Here is a 15,089-nt window from a genome sequence, read left to right as displayed (position 1 = left end):
CAGTGAAATTAGCTTTGAAAAGCATGTTTTGATAAAAGGTTAATAACCAATGAATTTTTGAAATACAAAATGTTCACATTTGTTAAAACTTTGAAATACATTTTATATTGTTTGTTGTGGAATACAGTTGCAAAACTATTGACAACCACCTCCTACTACTTGAATCAATTTCAGACTGAATATTAGTTTGACAAAAATCCCCCTTGCCTTTAGAGATGTATAAAAGCTGTCACTTTTTATATTGAAATGTAGGTTTATGCTGTATTTGTCTAATCATCCTACCAAAGAAGAGAGTTTGGAAAACAAATCTGTTTTGTCAAAAGCAAACTTTGTAATATTGTCTACACAAAAATGGGAAAGTGTGTGTAATTTTGACACCCCCCCCCACCCAAAATAATTAGTCATCTGGTTAGTTTGTTTATATGTCGCATACTCAAATAAAAGACTGTATACAGGGAAGAGGAGGGGGGGCTGAATTAAGGTTACATGAGCAATCTGAGATCTGTCATTTGCTAATCTATAATATTCCAATCCTCCTCTGTATTATTGAATCCTCCCAACTTTGTATCAGCAAATTTCTTTAGCACACTACTTTTGTGTCTATGTCATTAATAAAAATATTAAATAAGATTGGTCCCAAAACCAATCCTGGAGGAACTCCATTAGAAATCTCCAAGTCCAAATGTTCACCTTTGAGTACAGCCTGTTGTCTTCTTCCTTTTAGCAAGTTCCTGGTTTTTCTTGGATTGCTGTTGGAATTTTAATATTTACTTTCCTGTTAAATGTGTTCTGTTCTTTTGCCTGTAATGCAGTATAGTCCAGTAGTGCTTCGTGACTGTTAGTGACATATTTTTACTTTATTTTCAAAGCAATACTGTTATCAAAGGCTGAAACTCCCTAGTCAAGAAAGTCTGTAATTGTTTGATTTGCCTTGGGGAAAATTTAGACAGGAAAAAGCTAACTATATCATTTAATTATAAAATCTCAAGAAGCTACAATATTATCTATGCCAGTGAAATTAGCTTTGAAAAGCATGTTTTGATAAAAGGTTAATAACCAATGAATTTTTGAAATACAAAATGTTCACATTTGTTAAAACTTTGAAATACATTTTATATTGTTTGTTGTGGAATACAGTTGCAAAACTATTGACAACCACCTCCTACTACTTGAATCAATTTCAGACTGAATATTAGTTTGACAAAAATCCCCCTTGCCTTTAGAGATGTATAAAAGCTGTCACTTTTTATATTGAAATGTAGGTTTATGCTGTATTTGTCTAATCATCCTACCAAAGAAGAGAGTTTGGAAAACAAATCTGTTTTGTCAAAAGCAAGCTTTGTAATATTGTCTACACAAAAATGGGAAAGTGTGTGTAATTTTGACCCCCCCCCCCAAAATAATTAGTCATCTGGTTAGTTTGTTTATATGTCGCATACTCAAATAAAAGACTGTATACAGGGAAGAGGAGGGGGGGGTCTGAATTAAGGTTACATGAGCAATCTGAGATCTGTCATTTGCTAACTTTTTTTGCATGATTGCCTTATCAATCTTTGCATTTTTTAAACATAATTTTTGTGTGTTATTTCTTGGGGTTTTAAAAAAGGAAACTGAAAAAACAGAATTTCTATCATTTGGCATCATATTGACATCTAGATGGGTCATCAGCAGGGTTGTAACCTTTTGATCCACAGCATAGACCTCTGGCAGTTGAGCTAACAGACTGATAGCAATAATAGGTTGTTGTCCTCTGTGGGCTAGCCATTAGAGGGAGATGAGAGGCATGCTTTGCTAGTGGGTTTCACAGTTATTTACTGTCTGCAGAGGAATACTTGAGAATCTTGGGTTCTATTCAGATTCTGGAGGAGAGCGTTCTTTAGTAGGAACAGACTTTTCTGCCCATTTGCTCCACCTGCCTGACACGTGTTCCTGTCTTCTCCACACTGTCCTTATTCCAGTCCTGTCTCTTGCCCTTTGCTCACCCAAAACCTGACTCCTTGTCCCACTTGACTTTGTCCAGCCAATCTGTCCCTTCCCCGCACTCTCTAGCTTCTTTTCTGCTCCCTGTCTTTTCCCTCCCAGTTCCAATCAAAGTTCCCTCAGGCCTGATCTAACTCCAGTGAAGTCAATGGAAAGACAATTTCTGTGGATGTTAAATCAGGTATTTTGTGTCTTGAGATCCTTAGATAAAAAGAGCTATAGAAATTCACACACCACAGGGATGGGTGCTGTGTTAGAATTTAGATTATTGCTGCTGGTGTGATAAAATAAATGTTCAGGACTAATAAGTAATATTAGGCCAATTGATTTATAAAGAGACACATTTGAAAATGAAATGTGAACTGAACTATGATAGCTTGATTTGAAATGGTCTTAAATAGGAAATCTTATGTGATTTAACCACCTCTGTGAAGTGAATGTATACTTTATTGGGTTTTTTTTTTGAGTTCTTTGATACGATAATATAATTTTAATATTTTTAAATGGTATTAGTTTCTCAGTATAGACAGATTCCCTATCTATCTTCCCAAACTTAAAAATGGCCCTTTAAGATTCTAGTGTTTATCATGCCTTGTGATTCCTTTGATGTTTAACCCCCACTAATTCAAAACTGAATATAGTTATAAATATAGATGTATCTGCACTGTTAATGACAAATGTTTCCTCCCTGATTTTGGTATAAAATATAATATTTCCCTAGAATGAGTTACTTAATCCTATCATCATTAAACAATATTTCTGTGTTTTCTTGTTCTAAATCTCACCTCTCTCCTTTCCATCTGAAGAAAAAAAACTTATTTTTGTAGTTTACATATTTAGGAAATTAAAAATATTCTAAAATGCATAAAACGTTCAAGGACTTTATTAAAATTTCATAGTTAAGTAATGAATAGTTCCTTCCCCACAGGATTTAGCAAACTTCTATTAAGGGACTGAATTAAACTGAGGTTGCATTGACCAGAAATCTGACTTGACAACTGTGGCCTTTAAATAAAGAATATAGCAGCAGCCTAATTTTCCAGTAAATTTCTAAGAATTCTGATCTCTTTAATGTTCTATATTGTCATTTTTATATAGTGATCATTTCTTAATATAGTCCCAAGGGAAAGCCCTCCCTTTATTTTAACAGTGAGTGTTTAAATTACTGCAGCTGAAGTGTGGATTGCTTGATGGTAGCACAATTGTGACAAAATAAGTATGACTTTCTCAATATTTTTATTTGATTGTGTCACAGAAATTCAAGGCTACAGTTAAAAATTCTATTGTTACTATTCTAGGCTGAACTTAATTGGGAATCTAGCAGAATAGTTGGATTTACTTTCAAACTCAAAGGCAGTATTTGATGCTGCAATTGTGGGATTGCAGAATGATTGGAAGTTGAAAACCTTTTCCTCCGGGAAAGTGTAACCAGGAATGAATTTCAGTTGAGTCCAGATTAATGGTGAGAAAGTAAGAGCGCTTTTACTTTTGCTGTGGAGATTTAAGTCTGCTTGCTGTGTGGTACAAGATTAAGTGCAATTGCTGGCACCTAATTTCATGCTATCGACAATATTTAAAATAATTCAAGTAGTGTGTTCCTGTCCAGGTTTCATAGCCCCATATCAACTCTAAAAGAGTGTTAAAGTTTCAAATTCATCCTATTTCCATTGGCATTGCAATTAGATTAAAAAGGTTAATTTAGTATTGCATTCTCCCATTAATGTCCCCTTTCCTCATCCTGCATAACAAATAATTAAAAGAGTTCAATGTAATTTAGTATTGACTCTGTTGACGGTATCTTTCGGTGGCATAGTGCTATTAGCTGGAATGCAATTTGCGGCCCTTTGTTTTGAGTGGGGTGGAAGAGGATCTTGAGGGGCAGCACTCCTACAGAAGATACTCTTCTGTAGGGACCTGAGAAGACTACCTATTGGGATAGTTGTAGCTCTTTAAAGTTTTTTGGACTGCCTTTTTTGGACTGCTATTTGGACTGTCCTTGAGACATTGCATACTCCCCCCCGTAACCAGTCTAACTGCCAAATATACAATTTAGCATGCTTCCTCTAAGGGAGAATGTGCTTCAAAGGCTTTTCCACCTGGTATGTCTATTTCAGAAAAGCAATCTTTCTAAACAGTTGAATCTGCATATTCATTTCTAATTTTCTGTGGCAGACTGTTCTGCATGGCCTCACGTTATAAATCTGTAGTTTGAGAGTGACAAGTGTCTACTATACTGAAAAAAGCCTCTTGTTTTGAGGGAACTATTGGGAAGCCAAGTCTCTTCTTGTTACAGGCAGAGTCTACTTCCAAAACATTTGCAATGTGAAGTGCTTTTTATGCCACGTTGAATGAGATTATCTAGAAGCGTTATTACATAAGGGTTTTCTGTATTCACTCGTTTGACAAAGTTAAATTCTGTTTCTTCTGTATAAATGCTTCTATTGAATTAATGAGATTGAATGAACTCAAAGGGGTGGCTGATTTATATCTTTATTTGAAATTTAAGCTGTTACAATCCTTTTCTATTTCAGACCTTAACTAAAGCTTTTAGTGTCACTAGTGGCAGCAAAATAGTGGGACATTTAAATACTTGCTTCTCCAATTGAAAATAATAAGGAAGTAGAAGATAAACTTTGAAAAATAGCAGAATAAAAATGTGTAACTTACACTTTACTAAATTTTTCTCATTTAGCAGCTGTACATTGAAATTACATTCTGAATATTTTTTTTTACAAAGAGGACTGTCAGTCTCTTTCACTAGTACAGTCAGTTTGAAGTTCTGAATTAATTATTTGTTCAGTAGTAAATATTTAGACCATAGGAAAAATAGAATAAAATAACTAATAGGTAATGTGAACCACTGCATTTCTTTGTTTATAATCCACCCTCAATTATTAACCAGCTGTACTTTTGGCATGCAAGCCACAGTCACTTAGATCTATTATGATGGTGGATATGTGGTTAGAGATGCCTAATATAGACAGAAAGTAATGTAGAAACTGTGGATATAAATTATCTACTATATTGTATTGATTGGCCTATATTTCACTTGGCCACATATTTCCCTCATGCTGGAAAACTAGTTTCCCTATTGCAGTGTTACTGACATATATGTTAGATACTAGCTTTGTGGTAATTCTCTTTACAGGTTATTGCTTTTAGTTTTGAAGATAGAAAATAGTAATATTTATGAATGTTGATTTTAAACCCATTTCACATCTGAAACAAATAATATCTTCTTTTATATTTGGTAATAATATTTTTTTCGTACTGTTGTACCTGCAGGGAGAATGAAGTGCTGAAAGTACAACTCAAGAAGTATGTAGGAGCTGTCCAGATGCTGAAAAGAGAAGGTCAAACAGCAGAAGGTAAGGAGAAGATGAGGAGAAAAATCTATACAGGGAAGACACATAGCATATATCATTCCATCATTATTGACAAAAAGATTGCTGTATATTAGTGAAGAATTTATTGATTATGAGACATTGTAGAAAATATTTTTGAAGGGAAAAAAAGTGATGCGTTAGTATGAAATGTTTGGCTAATAATAATGTAGAAAGAGGCAAGCTGTTACAATGGTTTGAATATTGTAGATAACTAAAGTTTTTATGTTTTGCAAAGTTGGTGAGGTACACACTCCACAGAGCCCAGGGTCAGGTGTCTTTTTTTGTTCCATTATTATTTATACCACAGTAGTGCCCAAAGCATGTTAGGTGATGTTTAGACTTATAAGGAAGACACAGTCCTATTAAGAGCTGACAGTTAACTACATCTCTGTCTAAAGTGGTCGTCATTTCTACAGCTGAGTTAAGTGCTATCTGAAAATGCCCTTTTTTTTTTTTTGAATGCTTATTTCATAGAATATCAGGGTTGGAAGGGACCTCAAGACGTCATCTAGTCCAACCCCCTGCTCAAAGCAGGCCCAATCCCCAGCTAAATCATATCAGCTCAGAAACGCATATGACCGTATGAGCATAGGATATTGTGACTTTGTGCTGTAGAAAATGGAAAACTAACTTGCACATCTAAAAAAGTTTAAAAGAGGACCTTGGAGAGTGCTTCAGCTGCAAGTCCAGAGCAAAAAGACAGTGCTTAAGCACTTAATTTTTATTTTGTCAGGGACTGTCTTTGTTATATTGATACAGTGCGTAGTAAAATAGAGTCCAGGTTCAGGATGAGAGCTCCTAAACTCTAATAATCATGAGGAAGAAATCCTTAAGTGACATCTCCCAATCTGGGAGATGCTGCAAGGCATCCTCACTACAAGAATAGGTCTAGGTTACCTCTCCTTGACAAGACAATTTTTCTCCATTAGGAATATAGATAAAAAAGTTGTCTTTCACTTTTCAAGTAGAGGAGCGTCAAGGTCTCTACAGAGTTTTAGAATGATATTTATATATAAGGTGATGGCACACGTTTGAGGTATGTTTTTATGAACTTGTGCCCATTATGTTGAAGGAGGAATGGTGGTAATGAGAGATGATTGAATAGATTGTTGATGATGATGATTCAACTTGGGAGTAGAGAGTAAGTGCTCATACCACTATGCTGAGACTTTTTAAAAACTTAAATAATTGCCAAACTAGGGAATATTTTTTGGTAGACCAAAAAATGTGTGATACAGTAGAACATTGATGTTACGTACACTAACCCAGTTATAGAAATCATTTTTTCCTGATGGGGAAAAATATAATATAGTAAAATTTATGCCAATGAAGAATACATTGACATCCTTTCACATTCTGATGCCTTCAATGCACTTGATGTCACCTTGGAGAACAAGACAGTGATGCAGTGCATCAGACTGTCAGGTATGCTTCATGCCTACTGTAATTTTGAGAAATTCAATATTACAGATTTTTTCTGGTTTATGAAATTCTCAGTCCCCAATTGGTGCCTATAATAAGGACTCTACTGTAGTTAGAATGGGGCAGGTTTCATCTCCAGCAAGCTAACATGTTTGTAAGCTTAGTACCTCTGATGTTACAAGTGTTCAGTAAGAACCCATTTTATTTTGAATTAAGCAAATTTTGGCTAATGAGGAGATGAGGGTGTTTTTAAACATTGTGTTATTTTTGTTTCCAGTGATCCTCCTCCTGGTGGCACACAAAATTCCTTAGTCTATTTGGTCCTGGATAGAATGTGGGAGAGATCATTGTGGGAGTTAGCATTTATCTCTTTATAATATCCTTGAAAACGTGTGAGAGTGCCAGTACTAGATATAACTTACGTTTAAGCTCAGAAGTGCATTTGTGTGTGTGCTTTGATGAAAGGTTTAATAGTAAGGTAAAATGGACACAAGTCTAGAAGACTACACTTTTGTTGGAGTAAGACAAAGGGTAAAGTAGTTTCATCCTCCACTAGATCTGCTGTGCTTACACCTTTAAATGACTCATAGAGGTTGATTGTGAAGCTTCTCCCATTTGTCACATGTATATCATATTATTCTATAAAGGGACATTTGGAGAAGCTGAGATTTGTTTGATTTTTTGTGTGTCCTGTGTGGAACTGAAAATTGGATTCCTTTGCAGTGTAATATAAGATTGGAAAAAAATGTCTGTTTTTTGTAATTGAAACTTTTTATTGGAGAGCTAAAGTAGCAGGGAAAAAATTCTTGACACGCAGTAAAAGCTTTTTCAGTGCTCTTTTAAGTACTTTAAATATGAAAATATTTTCCATTGACGTACACAACTTGAATCCTTGCATTTTGAGTCTTTTTTCCTGGCATCCTTTGTGAATGAAAGAATTTGATTACTCTTGTAGTGAAATTCTTTAAATCAATATTGTGGTGTAGTGTTTTGCAATTATCAAAGTCTGACCTTACTGGAAAACAGCTACATGCACAACTATTAGGGCTGTCAATTAATCACAGTTAACTCAAAACAAATTAACTCAATTATTGACTGTTTTTTTAATCAGTTTTAATTGCAGTGTTAAACAGTGATAGAATACCAATTTAAATTTCTTATGAATATTTTTGGATGTTTTTCTACATTTTCAAATATATTGATTTCAATTGCAACACAAAATACAAAGTGTACAGTGCTTTCTTTATATTATTTTTATTACAAATATTTGCCTTTCATGCTTCAACCTGTAGATTGCACTTTTTTTACAGTGCAAATATTCCCTCTCCTCTCTCGCCTCCAATGTATTCTGGGGTTTTTTGGTCTCCTTCATCTTAAGCATCAGAGGGGGCCACAAAAAGAAATGGGACACTGGATAGGTTAGACCAGTGCTCTGAGGTGGCATTGAGAATTCTCTCTCTCCTGTGCTTAGCTGGCTGATTCTTATTCACATGCTTAGGGGCTAACTGATCACCATATGTGGGGTTGAGAAGGAATTTTCCCCAAGGTCGGATTGGCAGAGACGTTGGTTTTTGGTGGTTGTTTTTTGTCTTATTCCGCAGCAGGGCGTACTGGTCATTTGCCAGGATTATCTGAGTATATCTCACTTAATCAGTTCCCTGCCATTGCAGGGGCCTTGGTACAGCTCAGTTCCTCCTTTCCTCTGCCTCTGGCACATCATAGTTTAGTCTCCAGAGGGCTGTATACCTGGTCTAATTTTGGTTATTGGGTTTAGTGTGTGGGTGCTCGGTCGTGGTGGTGTAATATATGAGAGGTCAGAGTAGATGATCTGATGGTCCCTTTTTGCCTTAAACTCTAAAGCTTGCCAGTGTACTTATGATTTGTTTCTCAAGTGACTTTACCACAGTTCTATTTGCTAGCATCAAGAGTTGCTGCTGTAATTCAATCTCTTGCAGCCGTACACCATGCAGAAGAAATGTTTGGCTTTGTAGAGGCTAAAAGCAGCATTCTGGCACTGAGTTATCACATCTATCCTTTGATCCCACATTTGGTAGTTTTTATTTTGTTTTAAAGGCATTTGCTGAAGCCAGTATGGCACCAATGACATGTTAAAACTTTGGCAAAAAGATACTTACACTGTTTTCAACTCTTTCACCTGTTTTAAATATGGGCTTAAACCATATCATACCTAAAAAGTTGGTCCGTGTTCTCTGTTAGTGTTAATTGACACAGCTTCATTGCTGTCAATGAATGGAAGAATGAAAACCAGTAGCTTATCTGTGAGTCAAAAATGTTTTGTCCAATCCACACTGACCAGTAACATTTTGTTACCTAAAACTCTTTACGAGAACCAACCTCTAAAGTTGTTTCAGGAGAGACAATGCCTACAACAGACACCTAGGATAATAATAAAAGACACATTTTCTACAGCAATATCTCTGTGAATATCTTCAGCAATATCTCCTGACTTGAAAGAAAGCCTCCCCAGTTGTGAAGGTGGGGAATGTTTTACTTGATGTATTCTCTGGTCTGAATATCTTGTTATGAAACACATTTTCTGAGGTCCACTGAGGTTTGTTGACCCTCTTGGCCATCTTCACCGTTTTGAAAGAATTTTGGTCTGGACTCTGCATTTCATTCAACTGTATGTTTTGTGGTTGAACTTATCTCATTTTGGGATAATATAGTAATATTTGGTACAGATACTAATGCTTACTAGGGCTCTGTACTACCATGGTGTAATATTGAGCATCTTAAACCAGAGTGAGGTTAATAATCAGTTGAGCGGAAGCAATGGAATGAATAATACCATTTTTTGTCCCATTAATGGACGAGGCTTTTTCCCCACCTCTCTCCTTAGTCCCAATCTGTTACCATGTTGGTGTTGGGGAGTGGCTGTACTAGCTGCCCCACCAAACTCTAAGGTGAGTGTAAACAACCTATTTGGAAAGTGATTTGTTTGTATAATATGTATGCAACAATCACTTATAATTTGAAGAGAAAGGCCCCTTTTCCATATGGAATTATTTTCCCTTTATGAAAAGTAGTTTAACCTGAGGGGGAGAAACCTTAGGTGATGGGTATTGGAATATTCCTATGCTTTGTTGTTGGGCATGGTATAGATGGCTAAACCTATGTAGTTTGAAATCTCACTTTTACTGGCTAAATCTCATTTACCAGAGTTTTATAATAATTTACTTAAAGGTCTTCTAACTCCTGGTTGTGGGATTATAGTAGTGTCACATGCACATTCCCGGGCAGTGGAAGAGCTTGACCTCCCAATTCATGCTTCACAGAAGTGTGCGTATAAAACATTATCTTAAATCCTGTCAACACTATTGCTTATCTATTTCATGACAGTCAATCTATTGTTCCTTATACAGAATAGTCAACTAGAAAGCTTAACTGTGATATTTACACATCACCTATTGCAGCGTGGAGCCTATTAATAGTTCATTTAATCTTTTGAACTATAAATAATATAGTACATGTCATTGCAAAAAATTCCAGTTTCTTAAAGTAATTGTGGTGAGATTTACACTTCAGAGTCAAATTCAAGATCTATTTGATTCCCAGGGCCGCCCAGAGGATTCAGGGGGTCTTCGGCGGCGGGGGGTCCTTCCGCTCCGGGACCCACCACCGAAGTGCCCCGAAGACCCGCGGCGGGGGCCCCTGCCACTGAATTATCGCCAAAGACCTGGCACTCCAGCGGCGGGCCCCGCTTCGGTGGTAATTCAGCGGCGGGGAGTCCTTCCGCCCCAGAGGGGAAGGACCCCCCCACCGGCGAAAACCACCCTTCTTTCCCCACTGTTAAGTCTAATAACCTGGACTTGATAGTGGTGCAGGATCTAAGGGTTGGTCAGGCTTAGCCCCCTTTATACTTCGAGGAGGGGAGGGGATCGAGGTCATCGAGAGCAAGTGTGACCAATTGACACTGGTGGCTAAAGCATTCTTCTCTCCGGGGCACGCACCTCAGAAGTGGAAGAAATGTAAACAACATACCTTGAAGAATTCCAGGTTAAAGATAAGTAACTTTCTTTTCTGTGTTTTTAAAATGAATTTATATTCTTTTGTTTTAGAGATTATCTATCTCAGGCCCCTCTTGTGATTTTGGAGAATGAAGTTCACAGAACGAAAACAATATGAGCAGCAGCAGTTCTTGTTTCCCCCTTTCTGAAAGAACCAGTCTAAAGATAAGAAGATAGTTTAGTCTCTGTGCCCATTATCGCTGGTGGCTCTTCTGACCCTGCCAAAGAGTACCAGTTAGTTTTGCAGTGTGGGCAGTTGTCCACAAGGGTGTAGATAGAGACCTACCACTGAGACGATTTTATGTGCCAGTACATCACCGAGCTGTCATTAGATAGTAGCCGCTTTTGATCATTACTGTCCTGTGTTGAACTGTAGGATGAAAATTTCATTTCTAAAATCTGCCAGTTAACGTGAGATTGGACCATATAATTATTTTTTTTGCGGGTGTGTGTAAGTAATTCAGCATCTCTGGTGAACACTGTACGACTACTATTTCTAAGATAAATATTTAACCTAATAGACTTTGTATGAAAACTAAGATTTATATTTCCCTTGCAGAAGTGATTCAGCCTTCTTAGTGCTGCTCTGAAAGGTTAATTACTATACCTGTATGTAGTTCAAAAACCATATTCTTCCATAAAAAGGGAATGTTGTTTGCAATTACATACAATTTTTATTTCTGACATTGTTTGAATGTAATGATTCATATTAAGAATTATTCATGAAAACGATCTTTTAAGCATCTTATAATAGCAGAAATTATCCTTCATTAGATACTGACAGTTTCTGTGATGAGTGTAATTATGAAAAAAAAAATTGCAGAATATAGCTAGCCTGTGTTAAAATTACACAAATTAGTGAGTGATAAGAATAGAAACTGCGTAGGATGGTCAGATTTTACAGGAGAAAATGGGGGTGGAGAACAGTAGCAACATTTCTAAAAATAAATAATTTTGTGCTGTACATTGTAAGTGTATTTCCTCAATCTATGCTAAGTTTCCCATAATTGTCATCAGTAATACTCAAAATAAATTTTAGCTACATGCATTGTTCACAATAATTCTCCCTATATTGTAAGCTGTACATATACTGTTCTTACAAAGTAAGTGTTTTTTTGTTATCTGTCATTGATTATTTAGGTAAGAATCTTTGTAGTAATACAGATCTGATTCAGGAAGGTACTTTAAGTAGGTGCATAACTTTATACATGTAAATAGTCCTGGAAGTCAGTGGAACTACTAAAGCGCTTGAAGGTACGAATATGATATAGACCATAATCCTCAGTCTACATGTTAATTTCACCTGTGGTATTTTCCTTCATGGCCACAAGACTTCACACCATCCATTCTTTTTAGAAATGGGTTTCCATGTAATGAGCTTATTCCATGGGGTTGAGGAAGGAGAGTCATGTTGGAAACAGGTGGAAACTGATGAACTCTAGGATAAACAAAACTCCTAGTATAATTTTCAACTCCATCACTTCAGTATTGGGTTGTGGCAGCCGTTTTTTACAGATCTTCCAAAGGCTATGGTGCCAATTATGTGATAGGGGGTCAGGAGTCCCAGAATTCAGCAATACAAGAATGGCTGTGAAATGTGCTTGGTATGGTTATATTGAGATGTTTTTCCAGCAGTGGAGTTGTATTGTGTATATACTGCGTTGGTGTAAAGACTGGTGATATGACCTAACCTGCATATATAAACTTGTCCAATGTAAATAGGCCACTGAGTCTGCAAAAAGACAAAACAATAGCTCCAAGGAGCAGGAGCTCAGTGAAGAGGTAACTCTGAAGCCTAATGATTGAAATGTCAAAACTAAGTATTCCCTGGCTGCTCATTTTAGCAGAAACATCGAGGTATTCTAGGATTGTAGGTGGTCTTCAGAATTGTAAGTGGAATTTAGTAAGACTATCACTTTTTTTTTGACAATCTTTTCCCTGGAGTCACAGTATTGTGGCAAAATCTTCATTGCTAATTCTTATATATCTGTTCTGTGTATAAATTAGAGGTAATTCTCCAATGTTGTCAAGTCAGCTTATTTTAAAAGGACTAAAATTCACTTTAGATAAAACAGAGATGTAGAAATGGATTCTGCAGGTATCTGGGAAGGTAAGAGTAGATCTCAAGTAATTTTTTTTTGTATTCAGTTTCCTATAGGCTATGATATAGCAAAGAATAAACATGCTTTTTTCAGAAAAATATGAATATAATGTGGATTATTAAAACCTATTTGTATTGCTTAGTAAGCATTCTAGTAATTGGATATAGTTAAATTAAAGAGTTTATAGTTCAATTTCTGTGTCTAGAATTATGAGGCTATAACATGTTTCTGGATGAGACTTGGGAAGGTGAGGTGTCAAGCTGCTATTTATTATTCCAGAACCATAGAGAAAAGAGTTGAGTAGCAAACAGACTTGGTTAATTCATGTGTCTCTCTAGGTTAAGTAGTAGTTATTCTCACAGCATGAGTATATAATTGATTTGTTTAATTTGAATAAAAATAGAATCTGCAGTCTGGGTCAGGCAAGCTAAGCTTTAATAAATTTTTAGAGTTTTTGCATCTATGAGAATGTATACTATTGTACCCCCTTTAGCCTCTCTGGCTCCACACAGACAGTGGTCATATGGATTGGGTTTGCTGAAGATTTCCTTGAATGAATGTCAGGGACTCCTTGTGCCCATTAACCAATCATAGCCTTGTGTTGAACAGTTCCAAAGATTGCTCCTGTAACGAATACTCTTATTTGCAGCGAGTGGGAGAACTGTCAGTCTCCCATTCTCGGTTGCAGTGGTGGAGTAAGAGGGTAGAATATTTCCCAGGGAATGCCTTGCTGCTAAATGATGAACTAGCACTCGGCTGAGCCCTCAAGGGTTACTGCGCTGTTGTTAATGTAGCCTCACACTCTACAAGGCAGCATGGACTGAGGCAGAAGGGAGGAAACAATAGATACAGGGCAGTAGCTGCAAACACTTCTCTGCAAAAACTGAACATGCTGATGAGCCCACGCTATCCAGCGGGAGTGCACCACTCCCTCCTCCTGACGGCACATGCACAGCTGCACAAGTGCTAACTTTCCAAGGTGCTGGGGGGTGTGTGTGTGCATGAGTGAGAGCGAGACGTGCATTGCCCCTTTAAATAGCTGACCACACTTCAAATACGTTGCCCTTTTAAGCAGATCAGACAGGAAGCAACAGCTTCCAGCAAGCTCCCTCCTTTCTGTCCCTGAGCCCTGTCCCACTCCCTCCACTTTGTGGAGAGGCGGTACAGAGCAGGGGTGGGGCAGGAGCAGAAGGACATCTTGATATCAGCACTCCTCTTCTCAGGGTCATCAATCTGCCCTTCCTTAATTATGGATGTGCATTGATGATTCTCTGGTGTCAAGTCTCTTCACTCCTTCCTTGACCATCTGGCTATAACAATGGCCTTCACACCTTATCTTTTCCTGATTGTAGATGAGCGGACTCAGCCCTGCGGCGCCTCCTGCTGGTGACTCCTGGGAATTAGCTCGTTCCAGCTCTGGAGCGCCCTCTGCAGGCCGTTGATCCGCCTGTCCTCTGGCCCCCGTGTCCCTCCCTGGACCTGGTGCCCTTTTACCTGGGGTGCTGCCCCCTGGCAGTAACCCCTCAGTCTTAGGGTCTCCCCTCCCTGGGGAACCCCCCACCCAGGGCCGGGTCTACAGTTTTCACCGCACCAAGCAGCGCGCCGAATTGCCGCCACGGGCGGCGGGGGCAGTCCGTGTGCCCTTAGGGTGGCAGGTGCGTTTCCGCGGTGGCTGCAATTCACTGACAGCTTCTATGTTTAGCTGAAGCCGCCGCGGACAGCTAAACATAGAAGCTGCCGCCGAATTGCTGCCGCCGCGGAAACGCGCCTGCCGCCCTAACGGGGCACGGACTGCCCCCGCTGTCCGCAGTGGCAATTCGGTGCGCTGCTTGGGGGCAAAACAACAGGGACTGCCGCCCCTTGCAGAATGCTGCCCCAAGCACCAGCTTGGAATGCTGGTGCCTGGAGCCGGCCCTGCCCCCACCATCTCTCCCCACCTTGCCTCATTATATGGCTACTGCCAGTCATTGTCTAGCCCCTGCGCCCTGGGGCAGACTGCAGTATCAGCCTATTCATCACTGGCAAAGAGGGTTTGGACCTGCTGCCTTGGCCTACCCCTGGGCTGGCCTCTGCAACCCCCAGTACCTTTTAGCCCAATACTAGGCCATAGCCTGGGGCTTTCCAGGCTGGAGCTCCCCAGCTCCTCAGCCTTTCCCCAGCCCTGCTTCACT

General features: G+C 38.4%; 1 protein-coding gene across 26 annotated transcripts in view; it reads left to right on the top strand.

Annotated features, from left to right (window-relative positions):
- SNX29 (sorting nexin 29) overlaps positions 1–15,089 on the top strand; it is a 484,058-nt gene that overhangs the window by 133,448 nt on the left and 335,521 nt on the right. For all 26 annotated transcript variants that reach the window (XR_005585770.1, XR_005585771.1, XR_005585769.1 and 23 more), the window contains exon 14: positions 5,266–5,348. Coding sequence is in view for 16 of the 26 variants with exons in the window: in XM_039492890.1 (XP_039348824.1) it covers positions 5,266–5,348 (83 nt within the window). In the remaining 10 variants the exon portion in view is untranslated. The remainder of the gene's footprint in view (positions 1–5,265; positions 5,349–15,089) is intronic.

This window comes from Mauremys reevesii, linkage group 10, assembly GCF_016161935.1.
Source record: "Mauremys reevesii isolate NIE-2019 linkage group 10, ASM1616193v1, whole genome shotgun sequence".
Lineage (NCBI taxonomy): Eukaryota > Metazoa > Chordata > Testudines > Geoemydidae > Mauremys > Mauremys reevesii.
This window is presented reverse-complemented; position numbering and strand designations above follow the sequence as displayed.